Source organism: Spea bombifrons, chromosome 9 (genome assembly GCF_027358695.1).
Source record: "Spea bombifrons isolate aSpeBom1 chromosome 9, aSpeBom1.2.pri, whole genome shotgun sequence".
In the NCBI taxonomy this organism is placed as follows: domain Eukaryota; kingdom Metazoa; phylum Chordata; class Amphibia; order Anura; family Pelobatidae; genus Spea; species Spea bombifrons.
In genome coordinates this window covers 8,725,943-8,742,983 of record NC_071095.1, presented here as the reverse complement: position 1 = coordinate 8,742,983, position 17,041 = coordinate 8,725,943, and the positions used below count along the sequence as shown (strand labels likewise).

At 50.7% G+C, this 17,041-nt stretch overlaps 1 protein-coding gene across 1 annotated transcript; it reads left to right on the top strand.

Moving 5' to 3' along the window:
• The first annotated feature begins 481 nt into the window (after positions 1-481).
• PPM1A (protein phosphatase, Mg2+/Mn2+ dependent 1A) lies at positions 482-14,225 on the top strand. The gene is made up of 6 exons (XM_053474899.1): positions 482-772; positions 5,241-6,095; positions 9,525-9,642; positions 11,977-12,088; positions 12,616-12,673; positions 13,258-14,225. Exons 2-6 carry the CDS (start codon positions 5,262-5,264, stop codon positions 13,285-13,287), a joined length of 1,152 nt encoding a protein of 383 aa, XP_053330874.1. The 5' UTR covers positions 482-772; positions 5,241-5,261; the 3' UTR covers positions 13,288-14,225.
• The last annotated feature ends 2,816 nt before the right edge of the window (positions 14,226-17,041 follow it).

The window sequence follows — 17,041 nt, the reverse complement described above, 5'->3', positions numbered from 1 at the left end:
TGTGTATATATATTTGTTATGTATGTATGTTATGTATGTGTGTGTGTGTGTGTGTATATATGCTATATGTTATGTATGTATGTGTGTATATATATATATCTATATGTTATGTATGTGTGTATATATTTGTTATGTATGTGTGTGTATGTGTATATATATGTTATGTATATATGTATATGTTATTTGTGTGTATATATATATTTGTTATGTATATATGTATATGTTATGTGTGTGTATATATATATATTTGTTATGTATGTATGTATATGTTATTTGTGTATAGATGTAGTAGATATAGGTAATAAGTACATATGAGCTTGCAGCACGATACGTGCACACTCTGGCCCCGCCCCATCCCAGTAGCCGCGCGGGGTGACGTAATCTCCACGCCAGACGCCCTCTTGGTTCGTTCTACGTCTGGGCGGCTCGTGACGCAGGGACGTGGTGGGTGCGCGCACCCGAGCTGGCAGGAGGCGCGTGCAAGTGACGCAGCGCGCGCTCGGTCCCTGGGCTGACTGGACTCGGCCGCCCGTCCCCGCGCGGATTGTCGGTGCATTGGCGGAGTCGCCGCGGATTAGCGCCTGTTTCGGGTCACCCTTACCCCCCTCTGCTTTCTCCGCACGATCAGTTTGCCTTACAGTCCCCCGGGGGGGTCGGGGGAGAAGCGGAATGAGGAGTCGGTGTGCCCGAGACACGCTCCTTGGCATCGCCTGAATGCTGTGAGACTCCCCGGCCTCCCGTCAGCAGCCGCCCCGCGCCTCCAGCTCTGCCGGTAAGTACGTGTGACGCAGCGGGGAGCGTGCTGGCCGCGGCTGGGCCGCTGTGTCAGGGATACTCCCCGGGCTCTGCCCCACTGCGCAACCAGCTGCGGCCTCCGGATCCCGGCCTGCGCCGATCCCGCCTCCCAGGGCTCTCCCAACTCGCGGGCCTGCTTCTCGTCCTCTGACCGCTCCTAGACGCTTTCTCCCGTCCTCCTCGCACTGGGCCGGTCCTCATTTCTTCCGGGCCTTCTCCTCGGTCCCGGCCAGGTCTCTTCCTCTGCCCGGACGCCCCCTGCATTTCACGGCTTGTGGCCCATGGCACGGCAGCTGCACCAGCCAAACCCTGGCGCTGTGTCCGTGACCCCTTCCCACAACAGCTTCACTTACCGCCCGGATATCCTAGAACCCGCCGGCTGACCGGCCCCCTTCGGCCTCCATCTAGTCGCCCGTTCCTCCTGCTGTAAAGACTCAAACCTTAATCAGTCGTTGGTCTCGTCTTAGATTCAGGAGCCGTACGTCTATCCCATGCATGTTTAATACCCTCGCTGTATTACCCTCTACCACTTCTGCTGGGAGGCTGTTCCACTTATCTACCACCCTCTCAGTAAAGCAAAAAACTTTATTCCATTCTCTCAGCCTCTGATCCTCTAGTGTTAGGGGGATAACCTTTCGCTTTATTTGTCCTCCATCCCCTCCTTACCGTTTATATCTTAAAGACCGGATCTCCATCTTTTATTCCAGCGCCCCCCCCAACCTGCTGCCGCCGGCCCAACCAAATAACTGATGCATCCCCATAGAGCGTAAAATGGGAGCGACCCCTCCGCACCCGGCGCCGGGGTAACCCCGCCGCAGATCAGTCGACGTCTCCCCCATGTTCTTACCCGGTGAGCACGCGTGTCTCAGACGTCCACGTGTTGCATAAACATACTGAATGTGTGTAATATACGTATACGCGCGCTATACGTACCTGTCCGGAGGGGCCGATGCTGATCTGCCAGAGGTTCGTGGCGGCCATATTTATATTGCTTTGCTAGCACAATGTATAGGTCAAAACGTGGTCATTAGACTAGGGCGGTGTGCATTAAATCTGTAACACCCCGATCCTTTCTACGGGTGAGGTCCGTGGGCAGACCCGTCAGGCTCTGGTGATTGGTGTAAGTAGTCGTTAGCAGCGCTGCGGCTGCTGGGTGGCAGCGGTGTGGAAAACTACCTACAATTAGGTTTAATATAGTGGGGCGGGACCAATCGCAGAACCGGGTGTTTATTATATCTATTATATACGTGCCGGTCGGCAGCGCACGGTGACGGTGACCTCCCGGTTTAGCTGCCGTCTTATGAACCTGTTGCTGTCCGCGGCGGGGGGGGCGATCTATAAACGTTCCCGCCCAGACAAAGCAGCTGTCAATGTCACGGGAGAGCGTGGAGCGGATCCGTGGAGCGTTATGGCCGCCGTTGGCCACCCGCTGGACTGTCTGGGGCCGGAGCGAGGACCCCCTCAGCAAACAGCGCTGTGTAACTCGCAGTCCGTTGGTTGGCTCTTCAGTGAAAAGACCCAAAACGGGTAGCTAAAGGAATCATCTCAATAAAGAGTCATGTTTGTGTGTTGTTGTTTAGCACTTTTTTATTTTTGTCTGGCGGCGGGGGCGAGCGGTCCTGTCTGGCGGCGGGGGCGAGCGGTCCTGTCTGGCGGCGGGGGCGGGCGGTCCTGTCTGGCGGCGGGGGCGGGCGGTCCTGTCTGGTGGGGGCGGGCGGTCCGGTCTGGCGGGGGCGGGCGGTCCGGTCTGGCGGGGGCGGGCGGTCCTGTCTGGCGGCGGGGGCGGACGGTCCTGTCTGGCGGCGGGGCTGGGCGGTCCTGTCTGGTGGCGGGGGCGGGCGGTCCTGTCTGGCGGCGGGGGCGGACGGTCCTGTCTGGCGGCGGGGCTGGGCGGTCCTGTCTGGTGGCGGGGGCGGGCGGTCCTGTCTTGCGATCGGCGGGCCGAGTTCCCTCGTCTGCTGCGATCGATGTCCAGAACTGTATTAGGAAGCGTTTCCGGTGGCGCCGGGAGGTAGTTGGGGGGCACACAGTCCGGGAGTCGGGTCAGAATTCTTCTGTTAAATGAATAATAGAAAAGCCCGGCGCCCCCCACCAAACGCTGCGTCTAATCTCGCAATATGTTAACCCCCCTCCTTAGTGAATAAGCCACTTAGTGTATTAGGTGTTCTGGGTTTAATCTTGTTCTGTAACGGATTAAAGCGTCAGCTGTGCGCAGAAACGCAGGCCGGGGATGTCTTGTGTGATAGGCGTTGCCTATTGGGGTTTTAAACCTCGTTTTAGGTTATTTGTTGGATATTTTGTTCCGGTTTGGCAAATTCCCGTAGTTTTAGCCTGTTATTTTTTATTTTTTTGGGTTGTCCCCGGGGCCCCCCGGCTCCTGACATTTCTACGGTGAGTCGCTTCCCTACTGACTAGCCCTGCCCCCCGTGTAAGCGAGCCGCACCGGTCCGGCCGGTAAATGGTCGGTTTCCCGGTTGCCGTGGCGCTGCGCCAGTAACTGACGTGTATTTAGTCGAGGAATGCATATTCACTAAGAATCGGCCGTGCCAGGAGACCCCCGCGCTCCCTGTGGAGGGTCTTCCAGGGCTTCTTGTTTTTTTTTTAATACCGGCGTAACCAGCGCTTTGCCCTAAAATGCTCTTTTATAACGAGGGTTGTTTTCCCGGTTTTGAGGTCCGTTCTGCCCCGAGGAGCTGACAATCTACACTGACTCGGGGGAATTAAACCCGAATACGATTCCCTCTCCTCGGGGCTTCGGGCCACGACTGCTCCTTTAAGTTCGAGCCGCAGAAAAGGAGGATGAATGTATCAGAGGAGAAGGATAGAATCGTTGCTATGGCAACTGTAGTAGTGCTCTGCAACATAATTAGCATCTGAACATATTATAAAGAGAGATCCGCCGGAAGAAAACGGATCCCGTTAGGAATTTTGCTGAATGAGAGAGCAAATAGCAGCGCGAACATTGTGTGTTTTTTATTTTGATCGCCTCATTTTAATTTAATAACCTGCACTTTGAGTGTCATCCGTGCCGTGCGTGGAAGCCCAGCTGTGCAGGAAGTCTCTATCTGGGCTTCTTTCTGCATGGCGGGTAGGTGGAGACATGCGCGTACCACCCCGTAACCACCCTCACGTCAGAAATAGCTAAGCTACGCCCGTGGTTTTTGGGTCCCATTTTGGGAGATCTAGATGTGCCGCGCGCCGGCTGCTGCTGCCTGTGCGGAGGCGTGTGTGCGCCGGCTGCTGCTGCCTGTGCGGAGGCGTGTGCGCGCCGGCTGCTGCTGCCTGTGCGGAGGCGTGTGCGCGCCGGCTGCTGCTGCCTGTGCGGAGGCGTGTGCGCGCCGGCTGCTGCTGCCTGTGCGGAGGCGTGTGCGGGCCGGCTGCTGCTGCCGGTGCCGAGGCGTGTGCGGGCCGGCTGCTGCTGCCGGTGCGGAGGCGTGTGCGGGCCGGCTGCTGCTGCCGGTGCGGAGGCGTGTGCGCGCCGGCTGCTGCTGCCTGTGCGGAGGCGTGTGCGCGCCGGCTGCTGCTGCCTGTGCGGAGGCGTGTGCGCGCCGGCTGCTGCTGCTGCTTGTGCGGAGGCGTGTGCGCGCCGGCTGCTGCTGCTTGTGCGGAGGCGTGTGCGCGCCGGCTGCTGCTGCCTGTGCGGAGGCGTGTGCGCGCCGGCTGCTGCTGCCTGTGCGGAGGTGTGTGCGTGCCGGCTGCTGCCTGTGCGGAGGCGTGTGCGCGCCGGCTGCTGCCTGTGCGGAGGCGTGTGCGCGCCGGCTGCTGCCTGTGCGGAGGCGTGTGCGCGCCGGCTGCTGCCTGTGCGGAGGCGTGTGCGCGCCGGCTGCTGCCTGTGCGGAGGCGTGTGCGCGCCGGCTGCTGCCTGTGCGGAGGCGTGTGCGCGCCGGCTGCTGCTGCTGCCTGTGCGGAGGCGTGTGCGCGCTGGCTGCTTGCTTATTACATAATGTCTGGATGACATCAGGTGTTGATTCGGTGAATCTGCTTGCATCACCCCCCCCTGCGCATGTCCCGGGCGCCGCTACAATTCACTCCTTAAAGGGAGCGTCTAAAGTCCCGACACCCGCTGTAGAGGAGCGCGTAACCTAATCTTACTTTTATTCCCAAATAGGGGATCACCTGATACAGAACCTGCCCCCCCCTTTTATGATGCAACGATTTATGAATCAACGCATGCAGCAGCCAATCGGCACCAGGGAGGCGGAGCATTTATCCAGAAGCCGGGCGATGCGCATGGGGGGACATATATAGGACTTCCTCGTGCTTTTCTGCATATGGGCCGGACCCTTTGCTTTCCCCAAACTTTATTAAATTGTGTTTAGCGCTTTCTTCCTCGGATGTCCCGCCTCTTATTCTCGCCCCAAACCCTCCCCGTCGCCTGTTTGCCTTCGTTCTTCGGATCAATGGCCGCCGTCCTTCAGTAACGCTCTCTCTGCTCTCCTTCGCAGGTCTAAAGAATCCGAGACACGATGGGCGCGTTTTTAGACAAGCCAAAGATGGAGAAACACAACGCCCAAGGGCACGGCAACGGCCTCCGCTACGGGCTGAGCAGCATGCAAGGCTGGAGGGTGGAGATGGAGGACGCCCACACGGCGGTCATCGGCCTGCCAAACGGACTCGACGGCTGGTCGTTCTTCGCCGTTTACGACGGCCACGCCGGCTCCCAGGTTGCCAAATACTGCTGCGAGCATTTGCTGGACCACATCACCAGCAACCAGGACTTCAAGGGCACCGACGGGCAGCTGTCCGTGGAGAGCGTGAAAAGCGGCATCCGGACGGGCTTTCTGCAGATCGACGAGCACATGAGGGTCATCTCCGAGAAGAAGCACGGAGCCGACCGCAGCGGCTCCACCGCCGTGGGCGTCATGCTCTCCCCGCAGCACATCTACTTCATCAACTGCGGAGACTCGAGGGGCTTACTATGCAGGAGCAAGAAAGTCCACTTCTTCACGCAGGATCACAAGCCCAGCAACCCGCTCGAGAAGGAGCGCATCCAAAACGCCGGCGGCTCCGTGATGATCCAGCGCGTGAACGGGTCGCTGGCCGTCTCCCGGGCCCTCGGTGACTTTGATTACAAATGCGTCCACGGGAAAGGCCCCACGGAGCAGCTCGTGTCGCCCGAGCCCGAGGTCTACGAGATCGAGCGGCAGGAGGACGACGACCAGTTCATAATCCTGGCCTGCGACGGCATCTGGGACGTCATGGGGAACGAGGAGCTCTGCGATTTCGTCAGGTCGAGGCTTGAGGTCACCGACGATCTCGAAAAAGTGTGCAATGAGATCGTGGACACCTGCCTCTACAAGGTACAGAGCATCCCGACACCCCCCCCCCCCCGCGGGTGATAGACCCCTCTAGTGATATAGTCACAGGTCATTGCTTGTAATGGTTTGTTCACGCCGGGACCCCAGTCATCCCAGTTTATATCTGTTTGAGGGAAAGCTTCACTCCCATACAGAACAAGCAGTGGGACTGCCCCCCTAGTCTCAGGACAGCCTGTTCTAGACGGCTGTAATTGCGTCGGCGCATCGAGTACCGCAGGGCAGGCGCCGCTGATCCACATCCGCTGTAACAAGTTGGTGTGTATGGCGTGTTGTGTACAATACATTGCGTGTGTATGGTGTGTTGTGAACTATACATTCCGTGTGTCTGGCGTGTTGTGTAGGATAAGTTGCGTGTGTCTGGCGTGTTGTGTAGGATAAGTCGTGTGTCTGGCGTGTTGTGTAGGATAAGTCGCGTGTGTCTGGTGTGTTGTGTAGGATAAGTCGCATGTGTATGGCGTGTTGCGAACAATACATTCTGTGTGTATGGCGTGTTGTGTACAATACATTCTGTGTATGGCGTGTTGTGAACTATACGTTCTGTGTGTATGGCGTGTTGTGTACGATACGTTGCGTGTGCGTGTGGCGTGTTGAACTCCGTGTTTCCCCGTGTTTGCTCGGTTCATGGCAGTTTATTATTTTATTTAGAAAGCGCCAACAGTTTCCGCAGCGGTTCATACATACATACAATCAAGGGGTCTGACAAGGCAGGAATTAACAGACTGAGACAAACGATACATTAGGTGGAGAGACTCGGCTCGCAGGCTTACAATCTAGAGGGAATGGGGGTTAAAGGCCCGGCTCGCGGCCGGAGGCTGCAGGTTTAGCAGCTGTGAGGGTTTGTAATCTTCTTACGGCCCACGTGAGCTCTGATTCCGTGCGCTCGCTCTGCCGGCCGCCAGTCATTGGACACGGGGCTAAATCTGGAGCAGTTGCCATAGAAATGGATAAATGTTCCTGCTGACCCCGGACTCCGGAGAAACGATCATTTAGAAAAAAATAAGTTAGAATGTCGCTACCGGTTCCTGGTGGGTTTTATTTAACTCGTGCGCATTCTGCACGGACTGGCGCCTTTTAAGTGAATCGAAGGAGTAGTTGAGAAACTCCCCGATCCCGCTGATTATTTATGACGAGGATCTCTGTTTTCTTGACAGTTGTAGTTTTTATATAATGTTTTCAGGCAGCCATTTGTATGATTCTCGCTCTCTGACCCCCAATCTACTAGACAATCACCCCGACTCCTTATCATACTGCCTGTGGGAAATAGAATGGCTCAGTCTTAATCACCCAACTGACACTCTCACTGATAAAAGCCTCTGGAGGAACGGACTTCATTAGCATTGCCATAAAGCATCAGCTCAGTGTGGTGTCTGAGCCAGGAAAGTCCCCCAAAATATCACATGACTGACAGCAACGGCGGCTCCAGGTCTGCAGATAAAGGGAGTTTCTAGGAATAAAATGAGATAGAAGCAGGTTTTGTTCACCAACCAACGTTACTGTATATAGCGCTGGGGGGTTATATTACTGTATACAGCGCTGGGGGGTTATATTACTGTATACAGCGCTGGGGGGTTATATTACTGTATATAGCGCTAGGGGGTTATATTACTGTATACAGCGCTGGGGGTTATATTACTGTATACAGCGCTGGGGGTTATATTACTGTATACAGCGCTGGGGGTTATATTACTGTATACAGCGCTGGGGGTTATATTACTGTATACAGCGCTGGGGGGTTATATTACTGTATACAGCGCTGGGGGTTATATTACTGTATACAGCGCTGGGGGGTTATATTACTGTATACAGTGCTGGGGGGTTATATTACTGTATACAGTGCTGGGGGGTTATATTACTGTATACAGCACTGGGGGGTTATATTACTGTATACAGCGCGGGGGGTTATATTACTGTATACAGCGCTGGGGGGTTATATTACTGTATACAGCGCTGGGGGGTTATATTACTGTATACAGCGCTGGGGGTTATTACTGTATACAGCGCTGGGGGTTATTACTGTATACAGCGCTGGGGGTTATATTACTGTATACAGCGCTGAGGGTTATATTACTGTATACAGTGCTGGGGGGTTATATTACTGTATACAGTGCTGGGGGGTTATATTACTGTATACAGTGCTGGGGGGTTATATTACTGTATACAGCGCTGGGGGGTTATATTACTGTATACAGCGCTGGGGGGTTATATTACTGTATACAGCGCTGGGGGTTATATTACTGTATACAGCGCTGGGGGTTATATTACTGTATACAGCGCTGGGGGTTATATTACTGTATACAGTGCTGGGGGTTATATTACTGTATACAGCGCTGGGGGGTTATATTACTGTATACAGCGCTGGGGGTTATTACTGTATACAGCGCTGGGGGTTATTACTGTATACAGCGCTGGGGGTTATATTACTGTATACAGCGCTGGGGGTTATATTACTGTATACAGCGCTGGGGGTTATATTACTGTATACAGCGCTGGGGGTTATATTACTGTATACAGTGCTGGGGGGTTATATTACTGTATACAGCGCTGGGGGTTATATTACTGTATACAGCGCTGGGGGTTATATTACTATATACAGTGCTGGGGGGTTATTACTGTATACAGCGCTGGGGGTTAAATTACTGTATACAGCGCTGGGGGGTTATATTACTGTATACAGCGCTGGGAGTTATATTACTGTATACAGCGCTGGGGGGTTATATTACTGTATACAGCGCTGGGGGTTATTACTGTATACAGCGCTGGGGGTTATATTACTGTATACAGCGCTGGGGGTTATATCACTGTATACAGCGCTGGGGGGTTATATTACTGTATACAGTGCTGGGAGTTATATTACTGTATACAGAGCTGGGGTTATATTACTGTATACAGTGCTCGGGGTTATATTACTGTATACAGCGCTGGGGGTTATTACTGTATATAGCGCTGGGGGGTTATATTACTGTATACAGCGCTGGGGGTTATATTACTGTATACAGCGCTGGGGGTTATATTACTGTATACAGCGCTGGGAGTTATATTACTGTATACAGAGCTGGGGGGTATATTACCTTATACATAGCTGGGGGGTTATATTACTGTATACAGCGCTGGGGAGGTTATATTACTGTATGCAGCGCTGGGGGTTAAATTACTGTATACAGCGCTGGGGGGGTTGTAAATATTTTTTTTGTTGGCATTTTAATAGAAATTATATACAGACCCCAACTCTTTGGTTAATTTTCCTTCTACCTGTAGGCTGTTTTGAGGACCCCTCACCAGCACTAGATTTAATACTAAAGGAAAGTTTTTTTGTTTTTTTTTGTTTGTTGGGGGGGTATCCCCCCCCAGTCTATTTATTGTCAGTGATTGTCCTCTTATGAACGTTTATCGAGTAATATTTTCTTCCAACAGGGAAGCCGGGATAACATGAGCGTCATCCTGATCTGCTTTCCGAGCGCCCCGAAAGTATCTCCGGAGGCCGTGAAGAGAGAGGCAGAGCTGGACAAGTACCTGGAAGGCCGAGTAGAAGGTGGATCATTTAACCATTAAGTAACCCCAAAAAAAGTGCCCCCCCCATATACCCCTAAGTGCCGCGTTATTCTCGCCCATCTCGGCTCTCGTGTTCAGTTGTGAAAATGTTATTATTACACTAATTCACCCCGAGAATCGCTGTCAGGACCAATAACGAATGATTTCAACTCAAACGAGATCGAAGAGTCCTCATCTATTTAGTCTTTAGGATGACGCGATCCTTCGTATTGTGTGTAACGTTCTTGGCCCCCGGCTGACACTTTAGAAGGTGGTGGTCTTTATAATATACATTTATTCAGCGGTGGGTCTTACGGGTTCCGCTTACACTAAAGCCGCGTTCCCTCTCCGGAATGATCGGCAGACGCCTACTGCTGGCGTCATTTATTTCTTTTAATGTGGTGCGTTCCGTCGGACACTCGCACAGCTGGGTCTCTTATGCCTTTCACCCCTCAAGCCCCGCTCGAGCACTTACACGATTACACGCGGGCTTCGGGAGACATGTTCATGCGGGTTTTGCCGGCCCCGGCGGCGCGGGACACGTCGCTTAATGTTATTGGTATCGAGACGCACCGAGCCGTACGGCTTCTTGCCCACCCTCTTGCCATCCGGCCGCGGCATAAAACAGCTCCTGGCGGCCTCTTCATCAGCGTGAGGTCTGCTTCAGGCTGGGGATCTCGTGCCACCTTCACGTCGCCCTGGGGGGTATCTTGGCAGACATTCAGATCACTTCAGGGGTCTTGGACGGGGCACCAAGCTTCTTACGGGGTAGCTGTAGGTAAGAAGGCCGCCGGCCGGCAGCTACGGGCCGACTCGTCTCAGTCGTCCGGGGGTTCGCTGTCCTATCCGTGAAACTTCTGCCGCGTGAAAGTGCAGCCGGGTAATAATACTCTAATCGCAGAGCCCCCCGCGGATCTTCCGGGCAGATCGTTAAACGTCGTGTCGGCTCTCCGGGAGATCCACCGCAGGTGAGGCCAACAATCAACGCCCGGCACAGAAGGAATTATCTAAAGCCCGTAAAAAATCATTCGCAGGAACCCGAAGGGGGTTCTTTTTCTTTATAGAAGATCCTACACTACGGTTACCTCTAACCCGATAAACCCAAACTACGTCCAGGAACGACGCGTTTCTATAGTGACCCAAAATTCACCTATAGAATCTATCCGGTCGGTCGGAGGTAGAGGCGGCTGTGTAATAACACTAATAGATGATATATATATATACATCGTTTTATTTATTTAATTTTTGTTCAGTTGTCGGCTTCTGAAATATATTCTCGGAAACGTCCCAAAACACAACCCTGTCTGACCACGGAAACGGGACGTTTGTGATCGCGGCGTTAAGAATCGAAGCTTTTTTTTTTTTGTATATATACGAGAGGTTATTTTTTTGACTATTTTCTGCGTAATCCTGCATTATTGGTCTTAAGCGACGTCGCACCCCGTCCTTTAAACACCGAGTGCCGTCTTTATGCGAAAACCAAAATTCCGAAAATATTTTTTTTGTTTTTGAAGTAATTTCAGCATTATCTGGGAATAATGCTGTTTAGATGTTAGTTTAAGGTCAGTCTATCTCTATCTTAGTAAATCGCACATAATCACCATCCTCCTATTTTTGTTAAGCGCCGTCGGAGGCGGCCATCTTTATAACGAGAGTATTTTGACTTGTGATCTGTTGCCTATAGCGTAATATATAAATATATATAATCTATACGATATAATGTGTTGGTTCAGCAGAGACTGTGTGTCTTTATTGTCATCCCGTTTCTCCAGGTTGTGAATTGTTCAGATAAGAGAACCATTTTTATTTTTGTAAATCTGAGCGCCAGCCTTGTAGCTCCAATTTTAGATGTTTAAAAAAAAAAAATAATTAAAAAAATAACACAATAAAAAGAATTTGGCAAAACAAACCCGAGATCTCTGCATTTTATTCACCATAATCGATGTCTTGATTTTTTTTTTTTTAGGGTCAATGCTTTTGGGGGAGGAAACGTTACCCACACGCATTTAACAGCGGGGGATAGGCGTGCGGCACTAACGGGTCACACGCGGCTAGCTAACGGGTCACACACATCGCGTGTTCAGGTTAAAGGGCTGCGTCTGAGCGCCGAGCCCTCGTGCGTCTGTCTAGGTGATGATGATGATGATTACGTGCTGGCGTTCTCCCGCCGAGCGCTCCCCGTTTCTGGGTTCCCCGGCCGTGCGAATCTCCTGTAGCGATGGATTTATTCTGTGCGCCAAATCTATTTCTCTTTTTCTTTCTTTTATTATTTTTTTACGCTGTTCTCTTTGCTCTTGAATGAATCGCACTTACAAAAAGTCCTTCTGATTCCTAGAGATCATAAAGAAGCAGGGCGAAGAAGGCGTCCCAGACTTAGTCCACGTGATGCGTACGTTAGCCACTGAGACCATCCCCAATCTCCCGCCTGGGGGGGAACTGGCCAGCAAGTGAGTCAACCTGAGCGCCTGTGCCTGTCGTGTGCCGCGGGGTTAAAAATATACATTATTATCGGTAAACGAACCCTTACGTCCCGGTAAATGTCTATTTTTAACGCTGGCGCCTTTTTACCGTTGCATGTATTTTTTTTTTGTGCTATCCCGTGTCGTTTTAGCCCCCTTCCCCCGTGTTGTGGTGTTTTGCGCGCTTGCCGTGTGTTGTGTGTTTGCATGCGTGTTTTCGGGTCGGGTTTATGGCTGTTGTCGCTTTGTCTGCTTTATGATGTAACCGTTTTATTTATCTGGATTGTTCTGGACAAAAAGGGGGGGCGAATAGCCGAGCAACGGAACGCCCCGCGGAATGATTCTGTAAGCAGAGTCTGCTCTTTCAAGCCGTTGCTAGGTTGTGAGCGCCGTTTAGTGTTCTGCGCCCGTCCCCCAGACCCTGGCCGCTTGTCTCGTGGTTTTGTGATCGCGCCTCCTGTCGTTCAGCCGAGTTATTTCACCCTGTCCTGTTTTTCTCTCACGCTTTGATCTAGACGGAGTGTGATTGAGGCCGTTTACAACAGACTGAATCCGTATAGAAATGATGACACTGTGAGTATGGCGTCGCCGCTTCCATCTTCATTGTGTTGCTTATCTGCTGTCGGCCTCGCCGTCCTCAAATCGGGTTTTGCTAGCTTAGTCCTCCCCATCTCACGGGGCATAAATGTTCATTTAGTACCCCGCTGATTGATCTACCATGAGGAGCTCCTGAAATGCTGCTAGCCTAGAGTGCCAACATATACCACAGCGCTGTACGATTGAAGTACGTGGCGATTTGATTTAAATCGCTAGTCAGTAAGACTCGATTTAAATGTAAATCCCCGTTCCTGATGGTTTTTAGATCGTTTTAATATTTGCAACCAGGTGAAGATTTCCTATAGATCTCTCCTTTCTCTCTCCCATATCCTTGGCTCTCTCTCCATTTTTCTCTCCGGCTCTCGATGATGTCATACCCCAGCACTGTTGCGCTTCGCGCGTTTTAGGTCCCCCCCCGTGCCGCCATGCTTCCCTGCTCACCGCGGTTCATTAGATTTCTATGTCATCCCTAAAGCCGTCGGCCTTTGTTTTTCGTGTTACGTAATCTGTAACCTGTCGTTTCCTCCGTCTTTTCTCCCGCTCCCTCTCTGCCTGTGAAGGATTCGGCTTCCACCGATGATATGTGGTAAATCTGTCCGTGTGAGAATTTGGGGGTTTTATTCCTTCCTCGGAAAAAAACAAACAAACAAAAAAAAAAAAAAACGAAAATCCAGCCCGACCTCGGTGATCCTCCATGTCCATCCCGAGCTTTCCCGTTAGCGAAGTGGGCGAGATCGGCGACACCAGCGCATCCCAGCAGCTCCAACAACTGGCAGAGAACCGGATTTCTATCCCCGACGTCTTTTTTTTTTCTTTCTCTATCACTTCCTCACTATATATATATATATATTTTTTTTCTTTGTAAAATTGAAACTTCTGTAAACGTTCTTTGACGATAATTCACATTGTAAATCAGACTCCAGCAATTTCTTGTATGATTTATTATTTTTTTTTTTGTAAAGTGCGATTTGTCCTTGTAAAAAAAAAAAATGGTCATATTTAATGATGGACTGCGAATCTCTCCTAAAGGTTACAGGACGTCTGGCTTGTTATGTGATGCAACCAATAATCTAACCCTATACCTTCATGTGGTGGTTTTAGATTTTAAATTCAGCAGCAACATAACCAGCCGGGGGGCCCCCACCAAATTGTGTAAGATTGTATCTTTAAGCGTCTAGTTTATTATTTCATCGGGAATAAAAATCGCGCCGCTTAGTAAACGCGCGCCTTTAAACCTCGTTCCTGCTTCCGATCGGAGATTTTGACTGTACAGTTGTTATTTTTTTTTGCCCCCCCCTTTGAATACCACCGGGGCTCACGTCACGTCGGTTTGCCGTCTGGCACATATTGTACTTTAAAAAATGGGTACACGAAACTTTCAAATTTATTTACTAATCACTTGTGTGGAGAAATTTACTTTTTTTTTTTCCATTTTAAATAAAAAAACGACACTGGCTGGGTCTGTTGCTGCTACAGAGTTTTGAATACCATTTTATCAATAAAGCTTGATTTGAGAAACAAATATAAAGCAGTGTATTTTTTTTTTTCTTCTTCCGTAAAGCAGGCGTTCTGAATTCACTCTGCGATAAAAGCTTGGGCTGGCTCGCCATTTTTTAATATGCTATATACGGGGAGAACCAAACTTATACCCGAATGAAAGCTCATAATGTAAAGAAGTCATTGGGATGAAACTGCAGCTCTCCTGCCAGCTTCCTCTTTAGTGAATAAACCTTTTTTTTGGATTTATTAGTTGCGGCCAGTTGTTGCCACTGGGATATTTCAAATGTGTTCGGTGTGCTAACAACTGCACCGCGATATATCTGCCAATAAACGTTATTTAACGTTAACGTGTTAATGTTGGCCGCTCTCATGCCGAGCGTCGCCAAAAACAAAGCCCATAGGCGCACATGTGTAGTAAAATGGCTCAGCGGCTTTAAACGTGATGCACCTCCTGTAAATGCATTTATTGAGACGTGGAAGTGTCACAAAGCTGTAGATCACTCGCGCACACAGAGTGGGGTTGCTGAGTGCCCAAGCTCACGGCCGGTAAAACTCACCTGTCCTCTATAGCCTCGCTCACACTCTAAGCAGTATCGGCACCAGCGCTGTGCGTCCGCGGCTTCGCGAAGTGGGCTTCCGTGGCTGAGCAGCTGCACACGAGCTGAAGATCATTGTGCACAATGCCAAGCGTCTGCTGGAGAGGCATAAAGCCACCGCCGCTGGACCCCGGAGCGACCAATCACTGGACTGGATCGCTATCTGGAAGTCCGATGGATAAAGCTGGGTTTGGCGGATGCCAGGAGAACATGACCCGCTGGGAGTGCAAGGTGGGTGCCTGCGGTAGACGATGGATAAAGGTCTGGGACTGTTCAGCTGTGACGTTCCCTCCCTACCGAGGTGCATCTGCCTTACTAGCCCTGTGTGGCTAGTGATGGTCATAGTTACCCCTGGCACTCAGTCGTACATTGACGCCCAGTGTACAGCACTGCGGAATATGCCGCCGCCGTATAAAACAATAAAATAATGGCCGATAACATTAACTATGTACATCAACAACGTCTCCAAAACTATTGCACCAAAGAAAGAGAACGAGCTGTGGGTCGTTTCAATAAAATAACTTAAGTATGGAATTTGTGAAGCCAGCGATTCCCTTTAAACAACGGGAGAGATAATTTAAAGAGGAGGAATAATCTACTACAGGGAGACTAAGGCGCTCTGTTACGGCAATAGCTTTATTTGTATGTTTTATTCACAATATTGTGATGTTTTAAAGCTAATTATTAATATATAGTCTAGAAAGACTAGTATTGTCGGTGTATTTACCTGCGGCGGGGCAGCTACGGCCGCCTCGTTGCTTCTGCTTCCTTTTTCCTGGAGAATCCGAGGTTTTGCTGTCTCCGGTGGGCGTGGCCAATACCCTATAGAATACCCTATAGAGCAATAATAATAGACGCGGCCTGTTTACCGCGGGTTCGTCCGCATGGTTCGTCGGTGGTCTACCCAAGACCCAAGCAGCTGAACACAAAAGGACATAGCTGCTCAAACAGGAACCAAATCCCATCACCCCTTTCTAAACGAAGCGGAGAAATGCGTCTCCCGGGTCACCCGCTTCCCGATCGCGTGCTAATTCATGACCTTCGGCAGCTTTTTATTCTCCATATTCCAGTCACACGGAAACAAACCCGTAACGAGCGGAAAATAAAACACGCCATCGGCGGAAAATTTACCTAATTCCTCTTTTTTATTATTATTATTATTATTATTGCATTATAGCGGAAAGCGCAGCGTGGTCACCGGCAGCCACCGTATTCTTTCCCCTTTGGAAAGCTACTTTGTTGCATTATGTTTTTATCTCTTCAATAAAAGGCTTTATTAGTCTTTTAACATAATTTTGTTGGATGTTTTATATTTTTTTTTTTGGTTTCGGATTTCTGGGTATTTTTCGTGACTCCAGCGCTGCCGTTTTAATAGTTCTCGCTTCTCTTAGTCTCGGAGGGCCAGCAAGCTTCTCTCTTTTTTTTTCTCTGTAAGGTCACCTGGGGGTTTATAGCGGGGCGCTCTAATACCCATTGTTAAGCGTCAGAATTCTATTTCCCTTCCATTGTGCCGCGCTACTTGTCAGAGTAAGCGTACACCCGGGGTAAAAGATTTCCGCACAAAGAAACCGAAGCAAAGGCTGGCAAATTACCCTCCGTACGCCTGTGAATGGCGAAGTCGCGAGACGTTTTGCTGAGTTGCACCTGGTGGAAATAATTATAAGCTTGGGGCGGAAAAAAAAAAAAGGCTGCATGCAAGGTAAAAAGCTCCGCCGAATGCCAGAATGATTGTTTTGGATTAAGAGTCTTTTTTTTTTGTCGAAGATCGGAGGATGGAGAGTTTGGGTAAAAACTAAAAAAAAACCTTTTTTAACCTCCTCCTCCTCCTCGTTGGCTTAGCTTTTCTGTTCACACGCTGGGCTTCTCTGAATTTGACTTAATCTCGGCTTTTTTCGGTAGCCCACGGTGGAACTCGATGTTCCGGATCCGCCGGCGTCAGCGTGACTCGGTGGTCTGTTTTCGGCCGAGGACGATATCTTCTCCCCCCCCCTTATTTTCTGAATTGGGAGGCAATCGCCTGTCGCGCTGGGAAGCCGCGTCGGATCCGAATTAATCTTACTTTACAAATTCACCCGTATTTGCGGCAAATTAGCCGGCGGCATTACCGGGGGATTTGGGTTTAATATCCCGGCAAATGGATAAGTTGCCGGCTCGGTTTTTGTCAACGATCGGCTACCCGCAGCGGGGGGGACCTGGAAAATTAAAAGGAAGGATTATTTAGAGGGTTGAGTATCAGTAGGTCGCCCCG

Excerpts from the sequence above, each read along its gene's own strand:
- PPM1A (XM_053474899.1), top strand. The coding sequence starts at position 5,262 with ATGGGCGCGTTTTTAGACAAGCCAAAGATGGAGAAACACAACGCCCAA. Across the intron at positions 6,096-9,524 it reads TGGACACCTGCCTCTACAAG|GGAAGCCGGGATAACATGAG; the intron begins GTACAGAGCATC and ends TTCTTCCAACAG. Across the intron at positions 9,643-11,976 it reads CCTGGAAGGCCGAGTAGAAG|AGATCATAAAGAAGCAGGGC; the intron begins GTGGATCATTTA and ends TCTGATTCCTAG.